This window comes from Bombus pascuorum, unplaced genomic scaffold (assembly GCF_905332965.1).
Source record: "Bombus pascuorum unplaced genomic scaffold, iyBomPasc1.1, whole genome shotgun sequence".
Classification (NCBI taxonomy): domain Eukaryota; kingdom Metazoa; phylum Arthropoda; class Insecta; order Hymenoptera; family Apidae; genus Bombus; species Bombus pascuorum.
In genome coordinates, this window is record NW_026869733.1 from 296,049 (window position 1) to 314,317 (window position 18,269).

The 18,269-nt window shown below is 33.7% G+C and overlaps 1 protein-coding gene across 1 annotated transcript; it reads left to right on the forward strand.

Moving 5' to 3' along the window:
* The first annotated feature begins 10 nt into the window (after positions 1-10).
* On the forward strand, positions 11-17,503 carry LOC132915684 (L-selectin-like). The gene is made up of 7 exons (XM_060975513.1): positions 11-305; positions 10,513-10,745; positions 11,347-11,558; positions 12,295-12,509; positions 13,871-14,074; positions 14,166-14,282; positions 15,189-17,503. Exons 1-7 carry the CDS (start codon positions 11-13, stop codon positions 15,479-15,481), a joined length of 1,569 nt encoding a protein of 522 aa, XP_060831496.1. The 3' UTR covers positions 15,482-17,503.
* The last annotated feature ends 766 nt before the right edge of the window (positions 17,504-18,269 follow it).

The window sequence follows — 18,269 nt, forward strand, 5'->3', positions numbered from 1 at the left end:
GATGCATAACATGGTCCAGCAGTGGGTCGCCCAACTCAGTGAGGAGCCGGGTATTCAACCGCCTTGCTTGGTGCAGCCGCTTATGCAGGTGAGGCCGAATCCTCTCCCACGACCCTTCTCGGCTACTTACGGCTCGACCTTACTTAAATCGACGCTCATCGCTGAACCGACGCCCAGCGATGATCTGACGCCCAGCGATGAACTGACGTCCAGCGATGAACCGATGCCCATGGCTCGACCATCTCGTAGAACTTCCGCTATTATATCACGAAGCTGGCAATACCCTCATCCATTGCACGAAGTAGGTATTTCATTCGTCATCCTTCACGCTAGAAGATAAGTATCGCCGTGTAAAAATAGCCATCAGTATCTTTGACATCGATTTCTGCCGTTTCCCTTTCCATATATACTTATATGCGTAACCACGGAAAAAATTCTTGAACCGTTCTTGTCGCTCCTAATTGCTCTTTCGAAATCTTTTTTGGCAGATTTCAATATTTGTGAAAGCGAAACGTAGCGAATTCTATTTCTTAAGATTCCTTTTGTACTTGATTTGATACGTAAGTGTTCTTAAGATTGTTGAAATTCCATGGAAAATGGTTAATCCCCTACTTACTGTGGCTATTTCATACGACTCGTATGTCATTTAAACGTTTCATTTAAAAATGAGAGTATGTGTCAATACTTGTCATGGCCATTGTATTTATTTGAATTCATTGAGAAAATAATTGTCATATAATTAAACCATCAGATTTAATAGAGGTGAAATTCATTTAAGAGATATGTCACTTCAAAATTTTTCTTGTATCTTCTTCGAAACTACAATGCTCTCTGATCCAGCTATCGCGAAATTTCTAGAACTATACATCAAATTTTCATCAAATTTTATTCTGCATAATTTACTATTATTTTTTCAATTTAAAGCTTTATATCTTCGGAAGAAATTCAAAACCAATAATGTAATGGCACAAACTCTCCTATCCTACCATACTACCATTATATTTATTATTTCTTAAAAACAGACCAATGAAAATAACATACAAAATTGTTGTATTTTCATTACTGCAAGGAATAAGAATAGGCACATAGAATTGTCATTTACAAATCAATTCAGTTAATCAGTTAACTATTTAGTATTTTTTGATCTTTTAAATAATTAAATATAAAAACAAAAATATATGTGGAATGAATATAAGTTTTGGAAATATACTTATTATACACATATATTTACAGAAAAAATTTCTTTAAAAGAAAATTAATTTAGATAGAATATCATTTCATATATTATCATTTATATTCTTTAACGATAGTTAAAGGAATAACGAATAATGGTATTTAATTTTACATTCGACCCAAACAGAGATTTCAACAACATACCAGACGGCCGATAGTGAGAATGCCTACTATCGGCGAAGAAGAGGAGCACCATATGCACTTGTATAATGGTATCGACGGCACAGAGGCAGAAGACTTAGTGTTAATACTGATCACACCAGGTCGACAGTGGGACAATTAATGTCCGATAATGAAATGTATTTAAAACATTGTTAAACACTGTATCAATTTCTATCGTGTTGCAATTGTTCTCTATTCTTGTATCTATTGTTATGTATCATATCCCTTAATTGATTTTCAAAATTCTTCTTTCATTAACGTATCTAAATTTGGTTGATCTAGTATTAAAAGTAGAAAGTTTTTATCATTTCAATTATCAACGCTTTGAAAATTTGTTAGACAATTGTTGTTGTTACACATAGATACATAGAATAGATATATAGATACATGTCGTGTTACTCGATGTATAGATATGATTATATTTAATAAGTAAGATTTAAAAGTTAGTAAATTTATATATTTTTTCTGTTGTTTATCATGTAGCTCTGTGTATTTGTTGTGAAATAAATTCCAAATATAAACTATAATTGTGATATTTCTCGCCAGTCACTATAGGTTCTTACAAGTAATAGCATTTCTTTGTTTAATTAATGAATATATTATGATTTATTTCTTTGCAATATCATAAACAGCATAAGTTAACTTAAGGAAATTGTATTTTCGTCCAGTCGCGGGGAGACGCGTTCGCTTTGAGACGCGTCAACGGGAGTCGTAAATTCCCGTTACGATGTACGAATCGACACCGCGAGCAGGGCGATCCCCTGATTTCAGTTACGATAATAGGGGTGATTGTGTTGGAATAACTGTAGTCTACAGTTATCTAGTATATATTTATTTATCACCATTAACAACACGTGAGACTTACAGAAATTATTTTTACATCTTACCCGATCTAACCCAGCAAAAGAAGAAAAATTACAACAAACGCAAATACTAGGAGGGCTGCAGAAACAGAAAGTAAGCAGTGGCTCCAAGAAATCTCACTACAAAACCCCTTCAGCATACTACCACAAGAGAAGGAACCAGAAACAACGGAAAAACCAAAACACAACGCCAAACCACCACCAATATACATCGATGGGCAAGTAACAGACCCCCTCCTCGAACTGCTAAACAATACGGCAGGCAAAGAAAACTACTCAATAAAACAATTAAAACTGGACCAGGTAAAAGTGCTAATCAACGCCCCAGAAACCTACAGAAAAGTGGTAAAAGTGCTAAAAGAAAAAAACGCCGGGTACCACACCTACCAATTGAAATCGGATAAAAGCTACAAGGTAGTAATCAGAGGATTACACCCAAGAACAAACACAAGCAACATATGCGACGAACTAGCCAAAATCGGACACCAGGTAAGGGCAATAAACAACATAACGAGATTTGGTACCAAACAACCACTACCGCTGTTCCTAATAGAACTAGAACCGAACAAAAACAACAAGGAAATCTATGACATTAAACAAATCTTAAACACAATAATCACAGTTGAACCACCCAGACAAAAAAAAGACATACCTCAATGCATGCGGTGCCAACAATATGGGCACACAAAAAATTACTGCAACAGAAACCCGGTGTGCGTCAAATGCGCAGAAAAGCACCTGACAACTTACTGCCCATATACGGGAAAAATAAACGAGGTAAAGTGCTACAACTGCAACGGAAACCACCCAGCCAGCTACAAAGGCTGCCCAGCCAGAAAAATACTCCAACGTAAATTGTTTCCGCCGTTTAGAAGCAGGACATATAACTACCACCACACACAACAAGACAGGGCAGAAGCTGAGACACCAATTAAAGTACAGTACGTAATGAACAACAACCACAACAATATCAACACCACTGGCAGTCGAAGCTACGCGCAAGCAACCAAGGAAGTAACACCCGTAGCCAACCAAAACCACAACAACAACACCAACGACGCTACAGAAATAAAAGAACTATTAAAACAATCCATCAAAAGCACCGACATGTTAACAAGAACGATAAGCGAACTAAACGAAGCATTCAAACAGCAATCATTACAAATCACAGCTATGATACAACTGATAACAACCATGCTAAGCAAAAAGTAAAAACGGACATACTAAAAATAGCTGCCTGGAACTCTAACGGCCTACAACAAAGGGCCATTGAAACCAAAGCATTCCTATACCACAACAACATAGACATACTACTCGTATCACAGACGCATTTCACAACAAAAAGCTACACAAAAATACCGCACTATACCATATACGATACCAAACACCCCTCAGGAAAAGCACACGGAGGAACCGCAGTGATAATAAGAAACGACATTAAACACCACCTACACAGCCAAGTTAGTAAAGAACACATACAAGCAACTACCGTTACCGTACAAACTAGCAGCAACCGTCTACAGCTGTCAGCAGTATATGCACCACCGCGACACAAAATTACAGCACAAATGTGGGAAGAATACTTCCAACAACTAGGCGACAAGTTTATCGCAGCAGGAGACTACAACTCAAAGCACACAACATGGGGATCAAGAATCACTACACCTCGAGGCAGAACCCTGGAAAAACACATCAGGAAAAACAATCTCAATATATTATCCACAGGAAGACCGACATACTGGCCGACAGATCTGAGCAAAATCCCTGACCTACTCGACTTTGCAGTCACAAAGGGATTAAACGGAAATAAAATAAATATAGCATCCAGCCTCGAGCTTAGCTCCGACCATACACCCATAATAATAACATACAGAAACAAGCCAATACTCTACAACAACTCAGAGACGCTATGCAACAAATCCACTAATTGGCAAACCTTCAAAGAAATAATTGAAAGCAAAATCAACTGCAACATCCCACTGAAAACGCCCCAACACATCGAACAAGCTGTAACAACACTTACAAAAACTATACAAGAGGCAGCACGGGCAACCACAAAACCAGCAACTACCACTAGACAAACAAAACAAATCCCATCAGACATCCTCGAAAAAATTAGAGATAAAAGAAAAGCGAAAGCAAAATGGCAAAAACATAGAACAAAAGAAAACAAAAAACACCTAAACAAACTCGCAAAGGAAATAAAAAATGAAATAAAAGAGCACAACAACAACGAATTCACAAAGTTCATAGAGTCACTATTTGCACACGAGAACTACAACTACTCACTATGGAAAGCCACAAAAAAAAATAAAGAAAGCGATAAAACCAGTCCCAGCAATCAGAAAAGCAGACAACACATGGGCAAGAAGCAACGAAGAGCAAGCCGAAGAATTTTCCATCCACCTATGCAACACATTTACACCACACAACATCAATAACAGCAACCACAATAGCCATACGGACGACGACGTGATAGCCACTAGCACTGCAATCGACAAGCAATACACCATACCCAAAACAACAGCACAAGAAATAAGAAACATAATAGAAAAAACAAAAAACAACAAAGCACCAGGAATCGATCTAATCAATGGCAAAATATTGAAAAACCTCCCTCCAAAAGCGATACGGCTAATTACAATAATATTCAATGCAATACTAAGAATACAATATTATCCCACATTATGGAAACAGGCACAAATCATAATGTTACCCAAATCAGGCAAAGACCCACATGAAGCAACATCCTACAGACCAATATCACTACTCCCCGTGCTCTCCAAAATACTAGAAAAAGTAATATACGCCCGACTAAAACCAATAATAGAGAAGGAAAAACTAATACCAGACCATCAATTTGGATTCAGAAATAAACACTCCACCATAGAACAAATGCACAGGCTTGTCAACGAAATAATACACACAATAGAAAACAAACAATATTGTACAGCCCTATTCATGGACATAGAGAAAGCTTTCGACAAAATAATCCACGAAAGCCTAATACAAACAATCAAGAAACAATTCCCGGAAAAAATATACCAAATAATAAAATCATACATAAGCAACAGAACCTTCACAGTAAAAATCAAGGACGCACACTCCGAAGCAAAAGACATCAAAGCAGGTGTTCCACAAGGAAGCGTCCTAGGACCCATACTATACACACTATACACGGCCAACATTCCAACAACTACCAATAGCAAAATACTGACATTCGCGGACGACACAGCCGTGCTAGTCAGGCACACTAACCCTGTAACAGCAGCCACAATACTACAAGAGCACATCACAAAAATAGAAAAGTGGCTACAGGACAAACAAATCAAAGCTAACCCTAACAAATGCAACCACATTACATTCACATTGAGAAAACAGGTAACACCAAACATCTTCCTGAACGGCACGCAAATAACACAAACAAGGCAAGTCAAATACCTTGGATTTCACATGGATACACACTTCACATGGAAACAGCACATCAAATCAATAATAGACAAAATACAGATAGCAAGGAGACAAATGCACTGGCTAACAAGCCGAAAATCCAAACTAAGCACAGAAAACAAACTGAAAATATACAAAATAATCATAAAGCCAATCTGGATATACGGAATTCCACTATGGGGAACAGCAGCAATGAGCCACATAAACAAAATAGAAACAATCCAAGCCAAAATCCTTAGAACAATGGTAAACGCCCCGTGGTACGTTAGAAACGAGGACATAAGGAAAGACCTCGGAATATCAACGGTCAAGGAGGAGATTACCAGATTCGCAACAAGATACAGAACAAGAATAGAAACACACCCGAACCAGCTGGCAGCTGAAACGTGCAACACAACAAACATCGCAAGAAGACTAAAAAGGAAACACCCAATAGACCTCATAAAAGATATAACTTAAAAAAAACGAAGCTGGCACCCCGCTGGGGGTAGCCGCCCACATGCTATATTATTTTTTATTTATATATTTTTTTTTTCTTCACCAACAAGATATAACACTTTACCAAATGTCCGCAAGGACAAATTGTAAAATAACCAAAATAAAATAAAAAAAAAAAAAAGAAAAAAGACTGACTCGAGATGCTACAACGGACTGTTTTAGCGCTGGTTAGGAAGGTACTTCTACCGAGGGTCTAGTCCCTTTGGAAGGGCCTTTTTAGTTATTGTTTCAACAGACGTGGCATGCAGGGTGTTCGGTCTATTTGGTTACTGAGCGAATGGTTTCCTTGAGTGTGTGACACATGCAACGTGCATGGAATGCTGTGTTCTCCTTCGCTGTTCTAAAAAAGAGATATATTTTAAATAGAGATCGCTTTATACATGTAACGCATACATGTAACACCGTTTGACTTGTATAGATCATGCGCGGTAAATATTTTTAAGAGTTTTGACTGAAACTTATTTGGATTAGATTTAAATTTATTTTTTGTTACGATACCGGAGAACGTAAGAACACTTTCTCGTAGAAACAAGGAAATATTGAGTAACATTAATTGAAAGATCTGAGAGAAAGATCTTCTAGGTATACAGGTATTATCTTTTCACCGACTTTCCCTTTTTTCATTTTTTAAGCAGATTCAGATTTGTATGCAATTTAATATTATCACGTATAAGTATCAATCACCTACTAATCTATGTATCACAACTCACTAATCAATTCACTTACGATACCTCCATACTAATAATAATTTTCTAATTATAAAACCTGCTTATTCCGCGTTTTTATAACGTTATGTCTTCTTTTTAATTATTTAATTTTTTGCGTTTGTTCCAACATTTTTTCTAATATATATAAAGCACTTTGATAACAATCTAATTTTTTTAATTTCCTGTTTTGTTTGATTGTTCAATTTATTTGATTTCCTGGAAAAAAAAGTTACACTTTTGCATTAGAAATCACTTCTTGTTACATCTGCTACAGACTGTTTAGAACCGAAAGTTAGGAAAATAAATTAAAAGGCTAAAATTAAAGTTTTAAGTTATAGTTTTGCTTATCCAAAACTTATTATCTGCGTATATAATGCTTATAGAAATTCTATAAGTTATTAGCTCTGGAAAACGTAATAGGAAATTTTATTAACGATATTTTATTTTATCTATTAATTTCTAATTATCTGTTTATCATACAATTTTATCAGTTTTACGGATTCAGCACCTTAACGCACCCGTTTATTTTAATAAAAGTATGAGAGATCGTCCGCGAAAAAATGTTTGATACATATTTTTTTTATTAATAACATGCAAAACATCTTAAAAACCAGAAGATACAAGAATAAATTTCCTTTAAATCTCATATTGTCGAATAAGGATCCAAAAATTTTAAAAACAAAATTCTCCAAGCAATCATTTATATATGTAATTATATATGTAATATGAATTATTCAGATAATTTTTCTAAATGTTAATCCACTTTCGCGTAAATTTTTGTATGTGGACGTGTATTTTTCGAATGTGCCATATTGTAGATTTTTACTGCTGTAGATAGATACTGCTCACCTGTAAAATACTTTAGTCGCAACCTGTATACAAATAAATCAGGAACAAAATAAAAATACAAGTAAAATATTTAGCAGATAATATAAATATAAATTTATATTCATAAAGTTCGAGAAAGATTTCAGAACAAATTTTCTTATTTTTATTACATTACATTTTATCTGATTCACACTAAATTCAGCAATCGTCTTCAAAAATAAGTGACATACGTGTGTAAGGACCCTAATTTCAACGCTATTTAATATACTATACAAATTAATTCAAATGATTATTAATATTAAGAATATTGTATATAATTATAAATAAATAAAAATAATTATATTATTTCATAAATACCCAATTATACTAACACATAAATAAATGAGCACATAAACATGTAAATAAATATATATTAAACAAATTCAAAGAAGCGGAAACTAAACTATCGCTGCAACGATGCATCGTTAGAAACGCGATTTCTAATATCGCAGAATGACTCGAGAAATTTCTCCGGCTGGATACTTTTTTATGTAAACGAGAAATTGTCGCCATTTCGAAGACGATTACAAGGGACAAAGCGTGGAAAGCATGTAATTGGAGTTGGTGGTGGCTATGAACTCGGCGACGACTTGACCATCTGGTCACACCTGAAATGTTTTCCAGGTCGGAAGATGTAGTCCTTACCTAGCAGCGGATTATTGCAGATGATTTTATCCGTTCAAATGCAATTGCCGCGACAGGATAGCAATTTGAGACGCCAGTGAAAGCCTAGATCGATGCGAACTGCATTCTACTAGATTGTTTCTGAAGTATCCTCTTCAGTAATGTAATATAACACATTTTATTATCTTAATATCAGGGTATTCTTCTTCCGTCTTTGATCGATGGAAGCTTGTGAGTAGAATCGAGTTTATCGATAGAAATAAAGAGGGTTATTTTCTGTATATTCGTTCTTGTCGATTCTAGTCTTTTATTTGTTGTATCGTGCATTACTACAATGTAGTTGTTTCAAAACTTGAAATTTCATGAGATCATTTTCTTCCACATTTAGATAAAGGCAAATTTGTCTCGTCGGTGGAAATAATTGTTCTTCGTATTATGGAAGTTTCAATTTGAGGGCATTAGACTCTATCTAACGATTTTGCCAATTTATGATTTTAAATCACTGTAATAAAAAACTGTGTTTTAATGGAATACTAATATAGGAATACTAATATTTACAAGAAAAGGAAATCGGGCGTTTTATTTAAATTGAATTAAAATACTGATAGGATACTAATATATTAATATATAGCTATCGTCATATTTTTTGCTTCTCAAATCACTTTCTCTTTCGTTAGTAATTACAATATTCGTATTTAATTACGATTACCACACTCACAGATATTAAATTTAGGTACTTTTAATTAGCAATAATCGAGCATACAAATAAATTAATAATTTAACATTATTACCCAAGTGACTGAAAAAATACATCAATTTCTATAACAATGTTAAAAAAATTACTTAAATAACAATAAAAGTAATACATAAAATAAGTCTAAAAGTATGCAAAGTGCATTAATAAAAAAGTTCCGCTAATCTACATTTTCGAAAAAGCTGATATTTCAATGAAAAACTTGATCTTTTATATATGTCGGGTTGTAGGTAGGGGCGTATAATGAATCTTCACCAGGGTTGTTCATGGTTGTCGCACAGATATTTATTACACAAGTATGGCTGATACAAGATTGACGAGCGGACGCGGTAACTGGACGCTAATGACAATGGCCCTAGGTTCGATATAGCGAATCCACGGTCAACGGGATAACGAATATACTTTGCTTCAAAGTCTAAGTCGGACTCAACTTACTACTCGCGATACTAGGAACGCTTGGTTGACTCTTAGCTAATCAGATTGCCAGAAAAGAATGACTTTCCGTCGCGACGACGCTGCAGAGGAAAACTATGATGGGGTGTGCCTAAGGGCACGAGATCATCGGATTCGTCAAAGAAAGCCTCCACTCGGAGGGTGAGGGAAATAGGCGCTGCTGTTAATTGGTCAATTTCTATGTTGGCGGTTAGAAAAGGATGCTAGCCGCCCTAGAGAGAGAGTTCCTAGCAGGCAACGTCGTACGTGACCAAATCAGGCTTTCCCGTAACTTCCCGCAATAGGTGACAGATTTACAGGCTGATGGAACAAAGACTGTTTGTCAATCTGAAGGACTTTAGTTAACTAAGTCCTAAGATTTGTAACGGTTCCTCAGGTTATCTGAACATAAACTGTAAACGATGCATCGGCATCTGGCGATCATCTGGCCCAAAGAATGGGGTCTGTGTGTGGCGAGCTGCGGGGCTGTTGGAATGTCTTATTGTCAAGTGTCTGTACTGCCAATTCTTTAAAGGAAAGCTATGTTACTTTATATCTCTGTTAGGTGAAACGTTCATCCCGTGACCGTGGCTACGCTCGGCGACCGGTTGTCGCCTCGAGCCTAAACTCATTGTCTCAAGTTTCGAATGACTGTGTCTGGGTTATTTCGTAAATGCTACAGTATTGAGGCTTTTTCCAAATAATTCCAACGGGGGGGCCCGGTGTCCTTTCATCTCCGACATATATATACTTGATTTTATACACGTATGTATGCATTAAATCAAATATCAATAACTCACTGAAGATATTATTATACACAAATAACGGTGCTTTTAAATTGTCGAGAAATACAATTTCTGAATCACTTTCTATCACTCGAAAGATATCAAGTTCAAATTTTTCACACGTTCTCTGATTGCAGGTGATGGTATACCCGGAACAATTGTTGTTCGTGTGGGAAACAATCGGCCGGACTTGGGAACGAATCCAATTTGCAATCGTTTCACCGATCCCCTCGAAGAAGGGCAACCTCTTTTTTTACCCTGTAATCCGCCTATGCCTGGAACTTTCGTTTCCGTACACTTGGAAGCAAATACACCGGCACTAGTTCCAGTGCAACTTTCATTGTGCGAGTCCTTCGTGTACACTGATCAGGTACGATCAATTTGCTCTACCTGTTTCAAACAAATAAAATTATCCAAGTATCATAAATAGCTTTGTTGTAAGTTATATAATCTATACAATATATACAATATGCAAAAGATATACAAAAACTACGTATAATGCTTGTTATAATATTTAGCAGGTGCAACAAATCTCCACGTAAGTTCAATTTTTTAAATTGTGTTTATAAAAATATAAACTTTCACGAAACTTCCCCTTAGTTACCTTCATAAATTTTGAATCCATGAATGTGAATTATGTTTACTACAGAAGGGACTAATTAATGTGAATTTCAATTGTTAAAAATGGATAATCAAGTTTTAAAAAATATCACATTTCAAAAGACTCTTTATATATACCTTATTTATCATTTCTTATATATATTTTGATAATGTAATTCATTTTGTAGATATAATCAGTATTTTAACACTTTCTACTAATTAAAATGTACCAGGGTTATTAGAAAAACTTGAGTTTTAGGGTTTTTATACTGACTTTTACACCGATTATTCTTTTCTTATGTGTATATTCTTCTTTATGTAAGGTTTTTCCTTTTTATAATTTAAAGAAACGTGATTACTTTTTTATATAGGCTCTTCCCATCGAGAGGTGTCCACAATTTAGAGATCAGCCACCAGGTTCGACAGCAACCTACAATGGAAAATGTTACATATTCTACAATCGCCAACCGATGATATTCCGAGAAGCATTGGCATTCTGTCGTGCACAAGGTGGTACTTTAGTGGATGAAAGTAATCCTGCGTTACAAGGGTTTATTTCGTGGGAACTATGGAGGAGGCACAGGTACCGAATTCATTAATTGTCCACCTCTACGCTTCGCTATCTACTTTCAACTCTTTTCTGTAACATATAACTAGTTCAATTTAATCAAAATCAGACTGATCTATCTAGTTCGTTACAATAGACAATTTATTATATCTAATACTAATAGCAACTTTCATCAAACTGTTATTTTCATATTTAATAGTTAATAAAAATGCTACAGGAAAGGTACAGATATTATTCTATACGGTAGTAATAAAATTTTAAAATAAACACTTTAGCTTCAAAACAAGTCAATTTTCCTATTGTACCATTTGTACCTTGTAATTTGAAATTACTTCTATTACTACCATGAAATAAACTAAACCTACCTTCTGACGTAAATTGTTTACAGTGGCGAGTATAAAAATAGGATAACTTGTACTCATAAATACAAATAATATTAGAGTGAAAACTTTCGTTTCTATTCTTCTTCTTTTATATAGAATTCAAAAATACATCTCTTGTAAAATATTAAATAAATTTTAATCAATATGTAGCAGTTAAATACGAGCAATAACAAATACAAATAATTAGATTAGAATCTTAGATTCTGATACATAGATAATTTAATAAATTATTATAGAAATAGTTTAAGCGAAAGGTAAATTACCATAAAGAGAGTTATTATCATAAACGAAAAAATGTTCAAGTTCATTGTGTAATAAGTGTGTTTTCAACAAGCATTTCTAAAAAGATATACCTTATCTTTATTAAGGAGTGATACTTCGAGTCAATATTGGATGGGTGCAGTAAGAGATCAAAAGGATCGTACGGTTTGGAGGTGGACAGGAAGCGGCGACGAAGTTTCTGTTTCTTTCTGGAGTCTACCTCAAGGCAGCGAAGAAGACTGCGCCCGATATGATGGTAGTAGAGGATGGCTTTGGTCTGATACTCCTTGCACAGCTCGATTAAATTTCATCTGTCAACACCGTGAGTAACAAGTATTTTCTCATTACTATCGAATTACTATCGAATGTCATCTATATAAATGTCATCTTCATTACTATAGAAATATATATATATATATATACTTAATTCTTCATAGATATCTTAATACGTACATGATGACACATTGCACAAAACAATTAGAGGACCTTTTCTCATATCACTTTGTCTTTTATATTCGCTTCTTGTGTTTGTACATTGTTTTTTAATTACCATTCAAGATCAATTTTTAGAATACATCATGATATCGTACGAATAGCATGTTGATATATTAGGTTTATAGAACTTCTCCGCTTTTATTTACTTGATTGGTGCGATAATATAGTCAATCCGTTTACTTTTTTTTAGCAACGCGTAAAGAATAGAAAGATATTAAATAAAGGGTGAAAAATATTATGCGAGCCTCTCAAAAGCTAAACTGAACAACTTGGCTTATTGTTCATTTCGTAATTTCATTACACAAGTACACGATTAACGTTCAACTCTCAAGACACGAATGATTTCCTTCCATCAGTTCATTTATCGCAAAATGATGACACTAATGATAGTAAATTCTGTGATAGTAGATTTAAAAAATAATGTTTATATCATCATCAACTTGTTGTATTTTAGAATTTATGGAATTGATCAATATGGTTGCTGAAAAGCTTATGTATAAAAAATGAAGTTCTTATCTCTCTCTTCTGAAAAAGATAGATAGAAAAAGATAGAGAAAAGTAAGCAAATGTATGGAATATCATCTTGTTTTTTAAACGTTACTCATATAAAATCAGTCACATAAAATACAAGATTTTTGTAGGTATTCAATCATACATTTACACTCAATTTAAGAGCAGTCCCATATTCCTAACGTTACGAGCAATCTTCAGTATTGAACTAACATTTAAAAACGCATAAATTATATCTAATAAGAAACAGGTACTCAACTACTGGAAGCTTAACATCAGGTACAATATTTTCATGGAAAACAAACAAAGAGTATTCTTTTTATTAATTATTCTCCTTATTAATTAAGAAGCTACTTTGCTTATAAAATTTTTAAAAAATTACATACCCAAGTATCAAACTCTCGACCAATACGTTCGTCATGTGCACAATGTCCGCGCTATTTTTCTCCGTCAGAGTATCGCGAGAGAAGTTATTGGAAAAATAAACGGTGCCAAGTGAGGCAGTGAGAGAGCCTCATGACGTTTCACAGATAAGTCACCTGTCAGATTCGATTCGTACAATTTATTTATCGGATTTTTACAAATGTCTCTATTCTATATTAGATAGATACTATTCCATACTTGGTCAAACAATGTGAGACAACAAGTAAAACCAAGGAATTCTTTGTTTGCTCTTAGAACCACGAGCGTGTGGTCGACCAGAACAGCCTCCGAATTCCACGATGACGGTGACCACAACAACAGATCGGAATTCCGGAAGTGCATATGAAGTTGGCGCGACGGTGTATTACACTTGTAACGCCGGCAGCCTTCTTATAGGACCGTCGACTCGTACATGCCTCGATACTGGCTTCTACAACGAGTTTCCACCGGTGTGCAAAAGTAAGAGAGCAAGAATTAGACACAGAGGCCACTCGGTGAACCATACACGATCGTCCTATCGATGTTAAATTCAACATTCTGCTCGTTTCAGGCATCGAGTGCGGTTATCCAGCGAACATAAAACACGGAGGTTACACACTTATCAACAATACCGTTAGTTATCTCAGTCAGGTGCTTTATTCCTGCGATGAAGGATACGAGATGACTGGTAAGAATTTATCGTGGCGTTAGCCATTATTTCTCATTGATAAATGGCTATCGTTTGTGGGTAATATCGTTTGATACCTGTGTTGAAACGCTTCGCCAACGAGCATTTTGAAGGAAATTGGTAAGAATATTAGTTGGTGTTGGATCCTGATGACATCATCTTTCTGATTGTTTATTGATCCTCTCGTTGCGGCTTGATTTTGTTCCTGATTCTAGAATCGTTTAAATTGGTTTATCATTTTTAGAGATTTATGGTAGAGATTGAAATTAATCTGATTGAAGATAAGCTTTGAATGCGTGCATGATTTTAATATGAGAATTTTTATGTTGCACAACTGACAAATTCCTGTGTCAGTTGCACTGTGTAGTGTTTATTCATGAAAATGAATAAATAGTGTAATAACGTAATGCAATGAATCTTTTCCTTTTTTTCTCCCCATGTTGCGAATCATCTACACAAGCGTTTCATGCGACCGTAAGCGATAAAAGTAAAAAGAAAATCATGGAGTACATTCAGTTTAAGCAGATATAAATATAAATATGTACGCATGTACATTTTCCAAGATACTCATCGATACATTATAATAATATATTATGATCAGATTTTTATACTTTCTCTCTAAGATTTCTAATTTGAGATTAAAACAAAATATTTTCGATTTTTATGAGACATTAAATGCTACAATATTTATTAATGAAACACCGATATAGTAGTAATAAAGCCAAAATGTTGTATAAAACAATTTTATAAAACGGTTTTATAAAAAATAATATAGAAGGATATGTATAACTTATATAAATAGACTTTTCATTTTTAGTTTAACGCTACATAGACATTGTTTACAGCTTATTAATAAATTATAATGGATTAGTAATTTGCAGAAGAAACAATTTGTTCCGATTACAGGTCGTGCAAGACTGACATGCGATATCGATGAGCGCTGGAACGGACCGCCACCACGTTGCGAGCCAATTCTGTGCGATCCTCCTGCTCCTGTTCCACATAGTTATATTCAAATCGATGAAGTCAACGAGACCGAGACAGTACCATCGAAAACGAACTTCAGTCGAAGTCTTCTCGTAGGCAGTATCGTTACATACACTTGCGAGAAGGGTTATAGACTTTCTGGCTTCCGACAAATATTATGCTTGCCTACTGGCTTATATGATCATGTCGCACCCACTTGTACGGGTATGTGATTTAATTATTTTTATGGAATAAATACAAATTTAATTATTTCTTTAGAAAGAGAAGCAAGTCATTTTTCGTGATAGTGTTTGCAATCTTCAAATACGAGGATAATTTAATTTCATAATTAATTATTGAATCTTTATTAATGTAAATGATATAATATGAGAATATTCAAAGGTTGTTTTTCAATCCAATTCATGAGATATTTATTTTATACTTGGAACTTAAATTCATTTATGCATATAACTGTTATGCGCGTAGCAACTCAAAGAATTAATAAGTAATTCATAATTGTTTTAATATATACATATATAAATTTCAAAATGAATTCTGATTTACAACAGTATTGTTTTCAACCAAATTCTACTTAACTATTGTGTACCTTCTGTACCTGACTGTTATATGTGTGTGTCCGTGCGTGTGTGTGTATAAAAATAGTATAATACATATACTATTAATATAATATAAATGCTTATATATTAAAATATTATTTTAAACTAAATCACATATAATACGTATGAAATCTGTATTATAATATATCTGCAATAACTGTAGTTGCAATAATTGCAATAATTAATTTCAGTAATTTCAATAACGATATATGTAGATTATCATTTACATTTAATTTTTTGTTGAAATCGCAAACAATAATCTTTTGTCGTATTGACCTCTTAAGGACTCTTGACCTCTTACTCTACAAAATTCAATCAAAAATGTACTCAATTTTTTCGTTATCAATTTAAAACTATATTAATACGCTAATATATCATAATTAGAATTACAAAAAGGCTCTTTTCACTTAAACCAATACAGGAGGTCTAAGATAACTTGGGATAAAAGAAATTTTACATATGATTGGAAACTGGGAATTTATATATTCCTAAGGGATTATGTGAATACATAATAATAATAATCATTAAATTTTCTTTAACAGAACCTATGTGAATGATTAGAATTACAAGAGAATCAACGTCTCCAAAATTCCTTTATTACAAAAGAACCACGTACCACCGTGACTGTGTCTTCGATGGCAACCTACTTATTTAAAAGACTGGTTTTCTCGTCCTTACCATTGACTGACTATCAATTACCGTAAATATTCAAATATACGTAGCGTAGATGCATGTTACATTGTTCCCATTTTGACTTTTAGATTCTTGTGTCATGAAACATGTTATATTGGTAATCATCTGATTCTCTTGTTATCTGCAATTTAAAAATTGTATTGCCTTCGACTTCTCTAACAGGCATTATTTCTTGGACAGACTATGCATAACTGTAGCTTCTATATACATACAATACATTCGCTCTTTGACCCTACGTGTATATATTGTATCGCTTACTCTACATTTGTTTAAACTTTCTTTATTCTTTCATCTGTCTTCTTGCCTATTTTCTTCTTATCTAAACTCGCGTTTCGTAGCTCCCTCGAAATATTGTAATTTGTAATTCATTCCGGGTGTTGTAATTAGTGTAACAAAGAGTTGTTACGTAAACAGTCTTTGCAGAAGAAAACGTGTAAGAATCAATAACCTCCGAGCCCTCTTAATTTCGATTATATTTTTGTTTTTAATATTGTCGACTGGTAATATTATAAATGTTGTTTCTATGCAGCATGCTGTAAAACATTACATTTTAAGTGAAAAAATACAACGTTACTAGACCAAGATATCTTCTGGAAAATTTCCATCTATATCTAAAATACGCTTTTACGATGTGCATTGTGAATTATTTTGGATGCAGATTAAAAGTTTACAACGAACTACGCTCCAGGTTTTGGTTGATAAAAGAAATATTGTAGAATCTTTGTTATTCGAAAGATTGGAAATTTTTGAATTCATGGAAACGCAATATATTTGTTCTCTTAGTTTCATACATTTTAGAAACATAGGAATCGCAATTTCTTTTTGAATGCAGTTTTAATCCAAACGTTAGTTTTTATAGACATTGAAATCATTGAAATTTCGAATCTGCATAACATTATAATATAGAACATTATATTACCATTGAATTCGTGTAAAGTAATCTGGTTTTGAAAAAAAAAAAGGAAAGAAAAAGAGCAAAAAATGCGTTATAAAAAAATTACGTACCTTATAGAATGATTTAACACGAATTCTTAACAGAAATTCAAATGAGAGGTTCTATTGCATCTTTTATCAAAACATGAATTATTTTGTTTGATTAAAAAATTGACATAAGACGTACATATGATTTTTGCGTTAGAAAATGTAGAACAAGATTTTTGTAAATTTTTGTTATAAGAGAATACAATTATAAGAAACGGCAAAATGATCGACCCTTTCGAAGGTGATTAACACTTTCTAAATTGAAAGTCCATGTTTGTTAATCAAACCATACATGTTCCTAATTATATTCATTACAATTCTTTAAAATTGATATTACTAACATGATCTATTCTTTTCAAAAAGCATAATAATTTAAAAAGTTCTCTGCATCTTTCATTACGTCGAAGATAATTTATTAATGAGATTGCGTACGATATTCTTTTTTTCTCAAGAGAACAAATTATTGTAGATTATTTTCCGTGACGAAAGGGTTAGAAATTTAAAATTAGACAAACTTGTCTACATGGGACATTCAAACTAATCCTTTCATTGCTGTTAATTACCTATTTACCTACACGATATACATATAAAAAAATTATAATTAACTATAACATCGAAAATTACAAATTTTAAAGTATAATATAACATTTACCTCAATATTTACATTGTATAATTTAAAAAGTTAACAAATCCATTTATACATTGCGTTTCATAATTATAAAACCATCCA

Bases quoted from the DNA above. Each gene is read 5' to 3' on its own strand.
- LOC132915684 (XM_060975513.1), top strand. From the start codon at position 11: ATGGTCCAGCAGTGGGTCGCCCAACTCAGTGAGGAGCCGGGTATTCAA. The intron at 11,559-12,294 runs GTACCGAATTCA...ATCTTTATTAAG, and splicing joins GAACTATGGAGGAGGCACAG to GAGTGATACTTCGAGTCAAT. The intron at 14,075-14,165 runs GTAAGAGAGCAA...TGCTCGTTTCAG, and splicing joins GTTTCCACCGGTGTGCAAAA to GCATCGAGTGCGGTTATCCA.